Source organism: Malus domestica, chromosome 03 (assembly GCF_042453785.1).
Source record: "Malus domestica chromosome 03, GDT2T_hap1".
Classification (NCBI taxonomy): Eukaryota; Viridiplantae; Streptophyta; class Magnoliopsida; order Rosales; family Rosaceae; genus Malus; species Malus domestica.
The window spans coordinates 6,603,102-6,619,059 of record NC_091663.1 but is presented as its reverse complement, the minus strand read 5'-3'; the positions used below and the strand labels follow the sequence as shown (position 1 = coordinate 6,619,059).

General features: G+C 40.2%; 1 protein-coding gene and 1 long non-coding RNA gene across 3 annotated transcripts; both read left to right on the top strand.

Annotated features, from left to right (window-relative positions):
- The first annotated feature begins 1,454 nt into the window (after nt 1–1,454).
- LOC103419179 (neutral ceramidase 1) lies at nt 1,455–6,786 on the top strand. Of its 2 annotated transcripts, XM_008357301.4 has the most exons (10): nt 1,455–1,671; nt 1,832–2,219; nt 2,505–2,713; nt 2,799–3,143; nt 3,794–4,058; nt 4,172–4,442; nt 4,540–4,665; nt 5,069–5,132; nt 5,485–5,645; nt 6,032–6,786. In XM_008357301.4, exons 2-10 carry the CDS (start codon nt 1,876–1,878, stop codon nt 6,581–6,583), a joined length of 2,337 nt encoding a protein of 778 aa, XP_008355523.3. In that variant the 5' UTR covers nt 1,455–1,671; nt 1,832–1,875; the 3' UTR covers nt 6,584–6,786. The 2 variants fall into 2 exon arrangements, with proteins under 2 accessions (XP_008355523.3, XP_070674317.1); XM_070818216.1 differs by lacking the exon at nt 1,455–1,671 and having other exon boundaries at nt 1,742–2,219.
- Nucleotides 6,787–14,324: 7,538 nt separating this feature from the next.
- LOC103419172 (uncharacterized) lies at nt 14,325–15,425 on the top strand. The gene is made up of 3 exons (XR_003771971.2): nt 14,325–14,738; nt 14,917–14,972; nt 15,087–15,425. It is a non-coding gene; the product is annotated as an uncharacterized lncRNA (long non-coding RNA).
- The last annotated feature ends 533 nt before the right edge of the window (nt 15,426–15,958 follow it).

Sequence of the window (15,958 nt, the reverse complement as noted above, 5' to 3'; positions counted from 1 at the left end):
AACTAGATAGAGCAAGTAAAAATAAAGGTTGATAAATTGATACACTATGAAATTGAATCCCACCGCACCACCGATAACTTCATAATTTTCCTATTATCTTCCTAATTAAGGTTTTACCACAATACGCATGCCTGGATTTAGCCAAGTAGACTAGAGTCCAATGTTCACAAAAGTTCAATTACCCTTCCATGTAGTTTAGATAATTTAGTGTGATTATTTTATTCTCTAACAAAATAAAAAGTAAAATAATCTTTTTTTACCCTAATACAACTCAAGTGACACAACAACCCTTTATACAGAATCATGCAAACAGATTTATGTGACTACTTTCAGTTCCTTAAGAGAATCAACCAAGATTATTATTTACCGGTACGTGTTTTGCCGAAATGGTTTACACGGTTACATCATATTATGTGGCTTTTACCGCAAGCAATGAAAAATGACTTGATTAAGTATTAAGAGTACCAAATCCTCTTCAAATCTCGCAGTTTGGAGCCGACGGACCGAGAAAATCGTTCAAGAGAGGGAGAGAGAGAACCGAACCCTTAGTTTCTGTGAGGTATGTTAGTGTGATGGGCTAATAGGAGTCGTAGGATTTTAAATGAATTGCCAAAATTTCTCGATATGTAAACTCCGGATTGCGAGATCCAAAGAAGATCTCTATTATGGGTTTATGTCCTAGTGTGATACCTTTATCTTCGAGATGGCCCTACGGGAATTTCAACGATCATTCGTCGTGCTAGTACATTTTTGGCATAATCTAGGGTTAGCTTTACGACTTCTATATTCTACAAGTTTGAAATGAAGAGGACTGGCTTTTGACGTGCCTTAGTGGGCGTGATGAAAGATTCATGTATGAAACAGAATGTTTGTTTGTACGTAGGTATATATCACTATCACCAGCAAAACATGGAAGTTTCCATGTTCTTTCCCACACGTGGATATGAGGGTTTTCTTCGTGCACATTGACATATTATCTATCAATGTTATAGACATATTATCGATATTATATCGACACTCCCTTTTTATTAGGCGACCTGCTCAAAGAGAATCATTCACATGTAAAAACCAAACTCATTTTTGCAAATATTAAAATTGAGTATTTTGTCGATTTTTCTCCTAAACTTGTACTCCGATGCCGAATACCCTTTGGAACTTTTATTTGGACTAACTTTTCTCCTAAACTATTATAAATGCATTCACCTCTACATCGTCTTTTTCCACATTTCATATAACTTAATCTTCATTAAAAATGTCATATATCAAGAAGGAAAAAAAAACATATAACATTAAGAAAAGACAATAGAAAATAACATTTGGTGACATGCTTGTGACTTTCGTGGACGGAAAATTAGATGAAATGTGACAAATGATTCACTGTAAATCTGAGGATGGGAGTGCAAAATTAGCCATTTGTAATATTTAAGAAAAGAGGACCAAAATAAAAGCTTATAAATCAAATTTGGCAATAGAGTACAAATTCAAGTCGAAAATCGGTGAAATATTCATCAAAGTACACAAAAGGAACGCTCCCGCAACGTCAAATAAAAAAATATTATAAAAAGTTGCTGAAAATTCCAAGTTAAAAAACTATATTTAAGCATGCGTGCCTTCCCTTCCCCGCTACCAGAACCTGTCGTTCTTCGCTTTGACTCCATTACAAAACTGCAGGTCTGCTCCCATGCTCTCTCTCTCTCTCTCTCTCTCTCTCTCTCTCATCACTGAGAGCTCCATCAGTGAAAAATAGAACTGGGTTTGTTTTCAATTCTCTAATTTCGTTGAATTTTCGTCGCTAAAAGTTGATGTTTTTTGTGTTTTTCTTCAACGGAAGGTGATGATCGAGCTGTAATCGGTTCTTTTGAGGAGAGAGCAGGAATGGAGTTTTTGGGTATCGCCAATTCCAAGGATACAGGAAAGTACAGAGGTTTGTGGGCTAAATTCGTAATTTTGATCCTTCTGTGTAGTGGCGGAGGAGCAGTCTCCGGTTCAGAGTATTTGATCGGTCTCGGGAGCTATGACATCACGGGGCCGGCCGCCGATGTCAACATGATGGGGTACGCGAACACGGAGCAGGTCGCTGCCGGAGTCCACTTCCGGTTGCGGGCTCGGACATTCATTGTGGCGGAGCCGCAAGGGAACCGGGTGGCGTTTGTGAATCTCGATGCTTGCATGGCGTCGCAACTTGTGAAATTGAAGGTGGTCGAGAGGTTGAAGGCAAGGTAAGCCATTTATATGACTAATTTTGGAGCTGAGCTGCAGTTGTTCAAAGTGTATTAAATTTAAATTTTATAGTTTGAATTAATGTGATAGGGGGAAAAGGCTTTGTTGTTGTTGAATTAATTTGATGGGTAATCTTATAATTCATGTTATTTGATATGTTGTTAATCTCTCCTAAAATCTTTTGCAATTTGTTAATTGGTATCAAGTGTATTGAGTTTGTTTCGAGACCGATTTCATCTTTTTCGGGTATGTGATGGAAATGGTACTGGGTTTTTGTTTGGCAGGTATGGGGATTTATACACCGAAAAGAATGTAGCTATTAGTGGAATTCACACCCACGCTGGCCCTGGTGGTTATCTGCAATATGTGGTGTATATTGTGACATCTCTTGGATTCGTGCGTCAGTCGTTTGATGTTCTTGTTGATGGAATTGAAAAAAGTATTACTCAAGCTCATGAAAATCTCGCGCCGGGATCAATTTTTGTTAATAAGGGTAAGTTGGAGAGTCCTGGTCATTTTTTCTGGTTCTTTTTAAATACTAGTGACTGAATTCTAATGTTAGTTTTGGTTCCTTACAGGGGAAATTTTAGACGCTGGTGTAAATCGCAGTCCTAGTGCTTATCTCAATAACCCTGCAGCAGAGCGCAGTATTTACAAGTATGATGTTGATAAAGATATGACTCTTCTGAAGTTTGTTGATGATCAATGGGGTCCAGTGGGTAGCTTTAATTGGTTTGCGACTCATGGAACTTCTATGAGTCGTAGTAACTCATTGATTAGTGGGGATAACAAGGGTGCTGCTGCACGATTTATGGAAGACTGGTTTGAAGAGAATGGTGCTAAAAGTGCATACTCTCATGAATTTGCTGCTGATGGAATCCCTCGAAGAGTCTCAAACTTACTTTATGACCGTCATGACAATCGTGAGTTATTCTTTAGTTGCATTTAATTACCTCATATTAACATAAAATTGGTTTTTGGTTATTCTGAAATAGCTGAATTGAACTATACATGCCAACACCCTCTTTAATGTGTCATGATATTTGTTTGGGATGTTAATATTGATTTTCACGTGCGTGATTTTTAAGCTAACTGTATTACATGCTGATGTTTGGTTGATGCTGCCTATACATATATGATGCACATGGTACTGAAAACAAAGCATGGTTGACTTAACCAGTTGCCTGTGGATGTTTCCCTTTATAAATGAGGAGAACCAATGAACTGAAATTGTGTTATAAGAAGATTTTTCAAAACAAACCAAGTAGGCAAGAGGAGTTGCTCTCAAAATCATAGATATCATTTGACGTGTTAATAGGATCCCTTCCCTTTCAACTTTCTACCTTAAATGTTTTTTATCTGTGCTTGTTATAAACATATTTCACATAGTTTGAAGGAGACTTTGACGCATTTACATGTAATATGTTCGGTTTCACTGTACATTCAGAACTATGGTGAAACTTGCTACCAAAGGTGTAGAAGTAAGATTGTGTTGAGTCATCATATTACTTTGGTCATGGGAACAATAAGAAAGGGAGTAGAAATTGCTTATTTGTTTTGCTTTCTGATTCAGACCATGAGTTACTAGAGCTTGCTGCGTCCTTTCAGTCTCGTCCTGGTAAGCCAGCAACCAGGACCTTGAGTGTTGCAAGACGTGTCAGGGGTGCACTAAGGCAGGCGGACAAGCCTCAATTTGTTTCTGCATTTTGTCAATCGAACTGTGGTGATGTAAGCCCCAATGTTCTAGGCGCTTTCTGTACAGACACTGGGTTACCTTGTGAATTTAATCACAGTACCTGTGGTGGGAAGAATGAGTTGTGCTATGGCCGTGGACCAGGGTATTTCTTCCTCTGCGCACATATATATCTTTAGTTACCGACATGTGTACATATGTTTATGGTTTATGACGCCTGTGCGAATGCTAAATTGCATCTTGTACGTGGCATTACAGCTACCCAAATGAATTTGAAAGTACACGTATAATTGGTGAAAGGCAACTCAAAAAAGCTGTGGATCTTTTCAACAAGGCATCTGAGAAGTTGAAGGGGAAAGTTGACTATCGTCATACTTATGTAGACTTCTCCCAACTTGAAGTAACACTTCCCAAAAAGGGAGGAGGTTCGGAGGTGGTAAAAACATGTCCTGCTGCAATGGGGTTTGGATTTGCTGCTGGAACCACTGATGGACCTGGGGCTTTTGATTTCAAGCAAGGCGATGATAAGGTAACATGTAAATGCAATATTTCATACGTAGTGCATGTTCTATTCTCCCATTATAATTTCAAAGTAACTAATTTCGATGGTTATTATGTTATATCAGGGAAATCCATTCTGGAGGTTGGTGCGCAATGTGCTTAAAAAGCCAGGCCAGGAACAAGTGGAATGTCAGAGTCCAAAGCCAATCTTGCTTGATACTGGTGAAATGAAGGAACCATATGACTGGGCGGTAGGTTGCAATTTCTGTGGACATACTTCTTTGGACAAAGATGTTGCGTTATATGAAAACTCCGTAATGGTTGGATCGTATAGTATCTCATTAAAACCTCTTAAAACCCTCCGTAGCTGTGTAGTTCACCTATTATATTAGATAGTTGAGGTCCGTATCTTATGCAAGATCATATCTGATTCATGTTATATTTGAGATAGGAAATAGCAGTTCGTGTTTTATCTGTTTGGATCATCTGCATAGCCAAGATAAATCCAAATTATCTTTAATGTATAGGCGCATTTGAGTTGTATTCTGTATGAGTTACAAAACTATGCTTGGTAGATATCTTCTGGATGATATTTGCCGTGAGAGATTAATGATTTAACATATTCAAATAACTCTTTCTCCCTGGTTTACGCAGCCTTCAATACTTCCAATTCAGATCATCCGAGTAGGACAGCTTGTCATTCTCAGTGTACCTGGAGGTAGTATCTTGTCCATCTTTTTATAAAACAAACACTAGGAATTAGTATTTAACGTTTTCAACTGAGGTTCATGCCTAAATACCTTCATTTTTTAATGTGTTGTCTGAGTTTTCTGCTTTAATAATTAAAACCAACATATGAATACCCCATATTTCGGAAAATAGTAGAGGGGCTAAACAATGCTGTTGCAGTAATTTTCTAAGCACCACATTATGCATTCACTGTCCTCGTTCATTTATTATTTCCTTGTTCATAAGTTAAAGTTGCTTCTGGACAAACTAAAGCTCCTCTCTTTCTTTCAACTGGTCAACTTTTTATATGGCTCCTAAAGTTTTTGATGATTTTGTTTTAGAATTTACAACAATGGCCGGTAGGCGCCTCCGTGATGCTGTGAAGTCAGTACTGACTAGTGGTGGTAATGGCGAAAATGTTCACGTTGTTATAGCTGGATTGACTAATACATATTCACAGTATATCACTACCTTTGAAGAGTATCAGGTGCAGAGATACGAGGTTAGTTCCTATTTTCTTGAAGTGATGAATTGCTAATACATTCTTAAAAGAGTAACTGATAAAATATCATGGATAGACTAAATAAAATGAGCGATGAACTCATACTCTAAACGTTTTTCTAGTAACCAGAATAGATTACTTGATATTCCCTTGTGGGACTAGGAAGTGGTTCTAGGACTAAAGCCTCTGTGCTGTCAATGGTAAAATTCATGCCACATTCCATCAGCCTGTCTCCGAAAACAATTTGATTTCACCCTTTTTTCGTTAATTTTGTTTTTATTACTTCTATTGTAGCGTTATGAGTCAAAATTCATAAATAGGTGTATTTGTGTGAGGAATGTCATACTGTACTATATGTTCATTCTTTAACCTGTTGTGCTTCCCAGGGTGCCTCCACTCTGTATGGGCCACACACACTCAGTGCCTACATTCAAGAGTTCAAGAAGCTTGCTACCGCTCTCACCAGTGGCAAATCCATTGCAGAAGGTCCACAACCCCCAGATCTCCTTGATAAACAAATAAGCTTACTTACACCAGTTATGATGGATGGAACCCCTCGGGGCATTAGTTTTGGGGACTGCAGCTCCGATGTTCCTCAAAACTCCACCTTCAAGAAAGGCCATGACATGGTGACAGTTACCTTCTGGTCTGCTTGCCCTCGGAATGACCTTATGACTGAAGGTACATTCGCCCTTGTGGAAATTCTCCATGGAGAAGATACTTGGGTTCCAGCTTATGATGACGATGATTTCTGCCTGCGGTTTAAGTGGTCAAGACCCGCCAAACTTAGTACCAGAAGTCAGGCAACCATAGAATGGAGAATTCCTCAGTCTGCAACTCCCAGCGTATACAGAATTAGACATTTCGGTGCGTCAAAGAATTTCGTGGGATCCATTCGCCATTTTACAGGTTCATCTAGTGCATTCGTGGTAGCATAAGATGGCGTATATTATCTGTAACTTTATACGCGAATACTTGTTAGTATTTTGTGCTAATTATACGGCCGAGTAGTTACCACGGACTCTTATCTCTTGCGTGTACAGAGAGCATCTCGTATTCCTTCCTTTGTACTATGTTGCGGTGTAATCACGACGTTGTTTGTGCAATATAATTTTACACTACTTTCTTGCTGTTTGCTAAATCTGGAAATTTGGTATGCAAATGTGAAATGCCGTCTGAGAATCCAACAATTTTTATTCCCTTTGTGGGAACTTGTGGGATGGGGATCCTTGCCGGATTCTATTTGCAGGGATTCTAGGAATCTTTACATTATGGCTGTAAATTTTACAACGTGCTGTCAGTTTTCGTTAGGTACTAATTGTGTTTAATTTTATATAAAAAAATTTAAAATAATTTATGACCGCACGATTTACGATAAACGATTAAAATGTGAGGATTTCTGAGATCCAAATCCAGAACGTGTGTGGCCTGTCTATTCTTGTCTTTGGCGCAAAGTAAAAATAAAACCAAAACGGCAAAGAAAGATGGATAAACGGCATGCTCTTTGGATTAAAAATGGAGTTTTAACGAAAAGTTCGCAGTACTGTTCACTTTAACGAAAAATCATATTTTTACACTAAAAAATTAATCTTTGTTGTGGTCTATTTTATCTTATAGAGGGACTAGGGCCGACGGCAGAGAGAGAGAGGAGAGAGATGTGTGTTTGTAGAATTGTAGGGGAATGTGTGTGTTGTTATCCCTCCTACATTGTGCCTTTATTTATAGTAGTAAAAGGAGAGAAGATATTCCTTCTCCTCCAAGTAATACAAGTTGTAATAGGAAAGGATAACTAGAATCAAATCTTATCTAGGATTTACACAATCATACTTAAACTAGGAATGTTTACAACACTCCCCCTTGAGTGGGTAAATACTCAAGGTAGATTCAGCATCATGCAGAAGTTGAGGAAGTCGACTCGTCGGCAATGATTCCAAGGAACAACGCTTATTCTCAATAAGGTAGGAACTTGCATAAGTAGTAAGTCTCACTAAAAACCCTAAGGCTATGGCAAAAACCCAAGTAGGGACAAAATCCATAGTCTAAGGAAAAATGCGTGAGAAATGCAAAGTCAAAAGAAACGTCTACAGGACGTCATCAGGGATATGACCAGCCCAAGGTGGGTGCCTCGTTAAAACCTAGTTAGGCAGCAAAAACCCAGTGGGAAAAATGCTCCTAATCGTAGGGAAAAAGAGTACATTAAGATCAAGCAAGTATCCAGAAGATACTCCCCCTGAGTTTGACATAATTCCACAGAGAAATAGCAAAGTTACAACTCAGAAAGTTTACGCATACCAATTCCATGAACAAGCTTCTGAAACGTCACATTCGGTAGTGATTTGGTGAAGAGGTCGGCCAGATTGTCTTGTGATCGGATTTGCGTGACTTCAATCTTCTGATGCTCTTGTTGTTGATGTGTAAAGAAGAACTTCGGCGCAATATGCTTGGTGTTGTCTCCTTTGATGTAACCCTTCTTGAGCTGTTCGATGCAAGCTGCGTTGTCTTCAAAAATCGTCGTCGGGGCATTAACGGCGGGATGAAGATCACAGGAGCTTCGAATATGGCCCACTACTGCTCTCAACCAAAAGCATTCCCGAGTTGTTTCATGTAAGGCGAGAATTTCAGCATGGTTAGACGAAGTGGCAACTAAGGTCTGTTTAGTTGACCTCCAAGATATTGCGGTGCCTCCAACGGTAAAGACATAACCCGTTTGAGAACGCGCCTTGTGCGGATCAGATAAGTATTCAGCGTCGGCATAACCAACAAGGCGAGAATCAACCCGATGAGCATAGGGTGCGGCATCACTCGAGGATTCGTAGGGATAGAATAAGCCCAAATCCGTAGTACCCTTAAGGTAACGGAAGATGTCTTTCACGCCAGTCCAATGTCTGCGTGTTGGTGCATTGCTGTATCTTGCCAAAAGATTAACAGCGAAGGAGATGTCGGGTCTAGTGCATTGAGCTAAGTACAATAAAGCGCCTATCGCACTTAGATAAGGAACTTCAGGCTCCAAAATCTCTTCATCATCCTCCTTCGGACGGAAGGGATCTCGTTTTGCATCTAGCGTACGAACGACCATAGGAGTACTCGAAGACTTCGCTTTATCCTCATTAAAACGGCGCAACACCTTCTGGGTGTAGTTCGATTGATGTACTAAGATTCCATCCGAACAATGCTCTATCTCGAGGCCGAGACAGTATCGAGTCTTACCTAGATCTTTCATCTCAAATTCCGACTTCAGGTGCGAAGCAGTTCTCGCGAGCTCTTCAGGAGTTCCGATGAGATTCATGTCATCGACATATACTGCAACAATCGCAAATCCGGAATGTGACTTCTTAATGAACACACAAGGGCATAGTTCGTTATTCACATATCCCTGACTAGTCAAATACTCACTTAAACGGTTATACCACATTCTTCCGGATTGTTTCAAACCGTATAGTGAACGCCTCAGCCGAATTGAGAGCGTGTTCCGGGGTTTGGAAATATTTGAACCAGTCAATGTAAGTCCTTCGGGAACTTTCATATAAATTTCCGTATCAAGATCCCCATAGAGATACGCGGTTACTACGTCCATCAGCTGCATATCCAGTTTTTCGGAAACTACCAAACTGATAAGGTATCGAAAAGTAATCACATCCATAACGGGTGAGTAAGTTTCGTCATAGTCAATCCCGGGGCGTTGTGAGAAACCTTGTGCTACAAGACGAGCTTTGTAACGCACAATTTCGTTCTTCTCATTACGCTTCCGAACGAAAACCCACTTGTAGCCAACGGGCTTCACATGTGGAGGAGTAGGAACTACAGGTCCAAACACCTTACGTTTCGCAAGTGAATCAAGTTCGACTTGGATTGCTTGTTTCCAGTTTGACCAATCAGCTCTACGTCGACATTCATCAACGGAACGCGGTTCAATGTCATCGCTCAACATGATCTCAGTAGCTACTGCAAATGCTAATGCATCGTCGACAATCATCTCATTTCTACGCCACACATCATCTAAGCTAGCATAATAGACCGAAATCTCACGATTCTCGGGAAGAGGATTCGTCTCTTCAAGGACGCTTCCATAATCTAGAATTTCCTCATGAGTTGGGTAAAATGAGTAAGCGATAGTCGGATTCACGGTAGGCTCTTCAGGACCTTGTGCCGTGGTTTTCCTCTTCCGGGGGTGTGAATCCTTTGAACCAAGGGGTCTGCCACGCTTTTGTGTAGGGGCAGAGATTGGCTAGCCGCTAATGTACGTGGATCACCAGAATTGGCGTCCCGGGCTTCCAGGAGGGTAGTCCGTCGTACATTTGGTACATCCATCTTTGCAAGCGTATTCGCAGCTGGAATATGTGATCTTGTCACGCGCGCTAGATCGGTGAAAGCATCTGGCATGCTCTGAGCTATGCTCTGGAGATCTAATATGCGCTGCACTTCAGCTTCAGACTGAGCGGTGCGGGGATCTAAATGAGACAAAGTGGGAGTCGTCCACGATAATTCACGTCGTTTATTAGGAACGTTGACGTTCTTATCTCCCCCTAACGACGGGAAGACTGTCTCATAGAAGTGACAATCCGCGAAACAAACGGTAAACAGATCGCCTGTCAAAGGTTCTAAGTAACGAATAATCGAAGGAGAATCATATCCGACATAGATTCCCATCCTTCGCTGAGGCCCCATTTTTGTACGTAAGGGCGGCGAGATCGGCACATAGACCGCACAACCAAAAACGCGCAGATGCGATATGTCGGGTTCGCATCCGGTGACCAACTGAAGGGCACTAAATGGTTGTGTCGCAACAGGCCTCAGGCGGACCAACTTTGCTGCGTGCAATATTGCATGGCCCCAAGCAGCGATCGGGAGCTTGGTACGTATGACCAACGATCGAGCAATCATTTGTAAACGCTTAATGAAAGCCTCTGCCAGGCCGTTCTGGGTGTGAACATGGGGTACAGGATGTTCAACTTCAACCCCAACCGACATGCAATAGTCATCAAAAGTTTTAGATGTGAATTCTCCAGCATTATCCAATCGAATAGATTTGATCGGATAATCAGGGTGGTGAGCCCTGAGCTTGATAACCTGAGCCAACAGTTTGGAGAATGCAGCGTTCCTTGTGGACAACAAGCACACGTGTGACCAACGTGTAGAAGCGTCAACCAAAACCATAAAATATCTAAATGGTCCGCAGGGAGGTTGAATCGGTCCACAAATGTCCCCCTGAATCCGTTGTAGAAAAATGGGAGGATTCGAACGAATCTTGTCATAAGAAGGCTTAGTAATAAGCTTTCCCATAGAACATGTTTGACATGCAATTTCATGGATCGAACCTAAGCTTCGGGTTAGTGGATGCCCGTGTGAAGTTTTGAGGATACGGCGCATCGCTATTCGTCCAGGATGTCCCAAACGATCATGCCAAAGTGTAATTTCGTGCGCGGTCCCTGTGGTAGGGCCGGCCACATAGTGGCATTCTATGGGGCGTATGGTCGTAGTATACAGACCACTCGAGTTACGCTCCATCTTCTCTAGAATACGCTTCTGGCCATATTCGTAGGAAGTTACACACAGAAATTCAACTCCGTTTTCTACGTGGGTTTCAGCGTGGTAATTGTTATCTGTAATGTCCTTGAAACTTAGTAACGTTCTTCCGGAACGTGGAGAATAGAGTGCCTCAGCAATGGTCAAAATTGTACCATTGGACAACATTATACGTGCCTTACCGTATCCTTCAATCAGGTTGGATGGGCCTGAGAGGGTTGTCAGAGGTGCATTCTTAGGTACGAAGTTAGTGAAATAGATGCGTTCACGCAAAACAGTATGCGTGGTTGCACTATCTGCCAGACAACTAACTTTCCCACTAGTCATACCTAGAATGAAAAATTAATTTGAATCGGTCACATGCATAAAAGTTAAGTATCAATTCAAAATAATTTCATTTATTCAAGGAAAAAACTGAATATCCAAAATAAATCGCCAACTAATAATCCAAAACATAAAGGAAAATTGTTCAAAAATCAACCAAAAAACGAGGTGGGGTTCGGCCACAAGGTGGAATTCGGCCCCAATTGTCTTATTTTAACTGAAAAATAAGTCTATGTCTAAGATTCTAATCTTCCATAGGAGTGGTATCCTCCTGAAAATCAGAAACTTCCATCTTTGTAGTCTCCGGTTCGTCCACTTGCAGGAAGTTTGATTCAAACTTCGTACGACGAGAATGATATGCATCCACAACCTTCTTGGGAGCACGGCAAATACGGGACCAATGGTCCTTGGAACCACAACGATAGCACATATCGTCATTCATTGTGGCATGTGCTTTGCCCTTATTCTTGAAGTTCGGGGCCTTGGGAGCGAGGTTTGGGCGTTTCTGGGCTTTGTTTCCTCCCTTGGATGGGCCTTGGCTCTGTTGACCTTGGTGGGATGGCTTCTGGCCGCCCTTACCACGCCTCTTTTGGCGTTTTGGGTGCTGATTAGTGCTATAATGTGCTTCAGGCACAGCAGTAGCCCCAGTAGGTCGAGCTTGATGATTCTTCATCAACAGCTGGTTCTGCTTTTCAGCAAGAAGTAAAACAGAGATCAAATCCGAGAACTTAGTGAACTTCTGAGCTCTATATTGTTGCTGCAGGACAATATTAGAAGCAGAGAAGGTCGAGTAGGTCTTCTCCAGGAGATCCTCTTCAGTCAAAGTTTCATTGCAAAACTTGAGAAGTGATCGGATTCGACAAACTTCAGAATTATATTCATTCACAGACTTAAAGTCTTGAAAGCGCAAGTGCTGCCAGTCGTGTCTTGCTTCAGGCAAGAATATGTCCTTTTGGTGATCGAAACGATCAGCCAAAGCGACCCATAATGCACGCGGATCCTCCTCAGCAAGGTACTCAGTTTGTAGAGCGTCATGGATATGTCTTCGGATGAAGATCATAGCAGTGGCTTTTTCAGCCTCGCCAACAGGTTTATCTGTTGCTTCTTCAATAGCAGGACGCAAGTTCTTTGCAGTGAGGTGGAGCTTCACATCTTGAACCCACTTGAGGTAGTTCCTTCCAGAAACCTCCAAAGCGGTGAAGTCGAGTTTGTTCAAATTCGACATGGTCCTATCAAAATAGATGGACAAGATGTGGTTAGTGTAATGGAGAAAAATCAATCCATTCACATAGGAGTAGAACATACAGGTTCTAATAGACATGTATTGGTTTAATTTTGCATGAAAAACTTCGGGTTTTCATGGGTGATATATTTAAGTGAAAACTTCGGGTTTTCAAACAAGACATGTTTATAAGAAACTTCGGGTTTCAAAGTAATTATGAACTTCAGGTTCATATATTCCTGCAGGCAAACACAAATATATATGCAAACAAATATGCAAAGAATATATGCAGAGATATTGTATAATGATAAGTGAATTAATTTATTTTTGGTCTTCGGGGCCAAATTAAAGTGTGGGTGAAAATATAAAAACCCATATTATTTTAAAAAAAATTAAATAATAAAATCTCGGGGCCTAAAAATATAGGCCAAGAACCCTCGGGTGGGATTACAGGCCCACGGGGTGAGAAGAGGGGAATGGGCTGCTGTGTGCAGCCCTAAAAATTTTTTTTTTTTTTTTTTTTCTCGGGCCGTGCCAGGCGAGCCCAGAAATTTTTTTTTTTTTTTTTTCGTTTTTTTTTTTTTTTTTTTTGTATTCAATTATATTATATGCATGTATAATTTTAATGAATCACATATTTACTTTTATGCATATGCAAATAATAGTTTCAATGCATGTACATATGTAGGATTCAATTCATGACAAATATCAAATTCACATAATTGTAGCAATTTTGATTATGAAGCATACACAATTTATGTAGAATCTAAAATACGTTAAACGTAAAGTTGGGTCATGCATCATGGTGAATGTTCATGCTATCAGGGCTTGCAAAATATCGAGTTAAAAGCCGTTGTTTGGAAAGAACCTGATTGCGTGATTATATGGATGAACTGGTTTGATGCAGAAAAATTATTTCTTCAATTTCGGCTTTCATCTTCAAGCTTGTATCACGTTCAACATAAGAAGAAAAATAAATTGAATCAATAACAATATATGAATTCAATAAAATCAAGATTTAATCAATTAAAAATAATTGAAACGTAATACTCCCCTGATTGTAGACGAATAAATTCTCTTTAAATTCTTCTAAGCACAGCGTGAAGAGCGTGCTGATAACGTGTTGTGGTCTATTTTATCTGACAGAGGGACTAGGGCCGACGGCAGAGAGAGAGAGGAGAGAGATGTGTGTTTGTAGAATTGTAGGGGAATGTGTGTGTTGTTATCCCTCCTACATTGTGCCTTTATTTATAGTAGTAAAGGGAGAGAAGATATTCCTTCTCCTCCAAGTAATACAAGTTGTAATAGGAAATGATAACTAGAATCAAATCTTATCTAGGATTTACACAATCATACTTAAACTAGGAATGTTTACAACAATCTTAGTATTATTCACTTTACCTTTTATTTTGTCCTTATCATTAAAACTTAAAGTTTTTAAAATTTTTTAATTATTTTTCCTTTGAAATTTTGAAATCGAACTCGTGAGTCGTGACCCGTGGGAAGCGTGGCAGAGGCGCTGAGACTCTCACGCGACACACGTGCAAGCCATTCCGATGGAAATCCTAGAAAAAAAAGCTATATAAACTCGTTCAGCAGCTCATTTCTCCAAAATTTCAAATTTTCAAATTCTAGCCGTTCGAGAGCTCTCCCTCATTTCTCTCTCATTTCTTCCAAGCAAACCCTAAAACCGCAGCTCCTCTCTCCACATTCTCTCAAACCCTAACCTCCGTCTCTGCAAAACAAACCTTAATCTTCCATCATCAACCCCATAAGATCTCCCAGCCGTGGATTTGCTGCAACACCAGAAGGGTAGCAGCACCGATCTTGGTGCCGACGCACTCAGAGGTAAACTTCTCGCCCTCCCTTATCGATTCATGCACTCAGGTTCACCGATTGAAATATACCATACAAGAAAAATCTTAAAATCCTAATGCTTGTGTTGTTTCTTTTGCATGGACCTGAGATCCGTAAAAAAAAAGACGATGGAACACAGGAAATCGCAGATCCATCTTTTTTTAAAGGTACAAAACGTGAATCCCTGCACTGAGTAAATTTTGATCTGTGTTAGTGTCTTTGAATGTGCAATCTGTAGAGCCCTAGGGACCCCCAAACTTGAATTCTTGAATAAATTGAATCTGTGAAGTTTGCATCTCATGTACCATATCTGTGTTTGCATGCCCATGATATATTCGGATCCAGCAGGCATCAAGGACAAACGGACCTGAGTTGTGAGGCTCAGATCCACTACATGGAAGGTATAAATTTTCACTGTCCTTCACTGTAAATAACTCATCTGTAAATGTATGAATCTGCTGGTGATTTTTTTTTTTTTTTTGAACTCTGAGTTTTATTTTTGTGCTTGTTTCCAGTAAGCGAAAAATGGAAATGAACTCTTGGACCAAACTGGATTAAGCAATGTGGACCCTTCTGCACTCGGACCCGAACTTTAGAAAATGTATTAGGAATTTCGAAATGGTATGTAATTAATTCATGGGGTGGGAGTGAGTGGGTCTGAGTGCAGAAGCTTCATCAGAATCGCCATGGTATGATCTCTGAAAACCCCGCTTGTTAACTGATGTCTGCTGTGACTGCTTAGAAACATGCTTAGGGTTATATCTGTTAGATGTGCATGATTAGGTATGGCCTTAGAAACTTAGTCATGTAATGATAGGTTAGGACCTCATATCTGCTCGTTTGCTTTGGATTTCCGCCTTTAATTTCTGCCATATGATACTAGTAGAACTGCTGTGGTTGATGTCAATGTAGAATTGCTGCTGGATGCAGGATCCAGCCCTATATTATCCGTCCGGGGCGATCTCGTTTACCTTGCATGTTTTGAAATCAACCTGCATATTCACCAATTTTTGCATCAGAAGCATGTTTCACAAACCCTTTTCCTATCAAGATTTATTTTCTGCAAGCAAATATGCAGGTTAAAAATTGTAACACAGATTTTGAAATCTACAAGTAAAATATGAAAGAAATTAAAAAAAAAACAAAACAAAAACATATTGACTTTTTTCGTAAAGAGAAATTAAAAAAAAAAAAAAACCAAAATGCTTTTGGATTTTTCAGATACAGCCAAATAAACCAGGCCCAATCTAATGGGGTTGGCGCAAATGGAAAGAGTTTGACGTGGTCCCAATCGAGGCGATCGGATACAGTTAGATAGATATGGTCTAATTGAACAATGCTGGTCTAACAATCAAATAGGGTCGGTCCAACAATTAAACGAACCCGA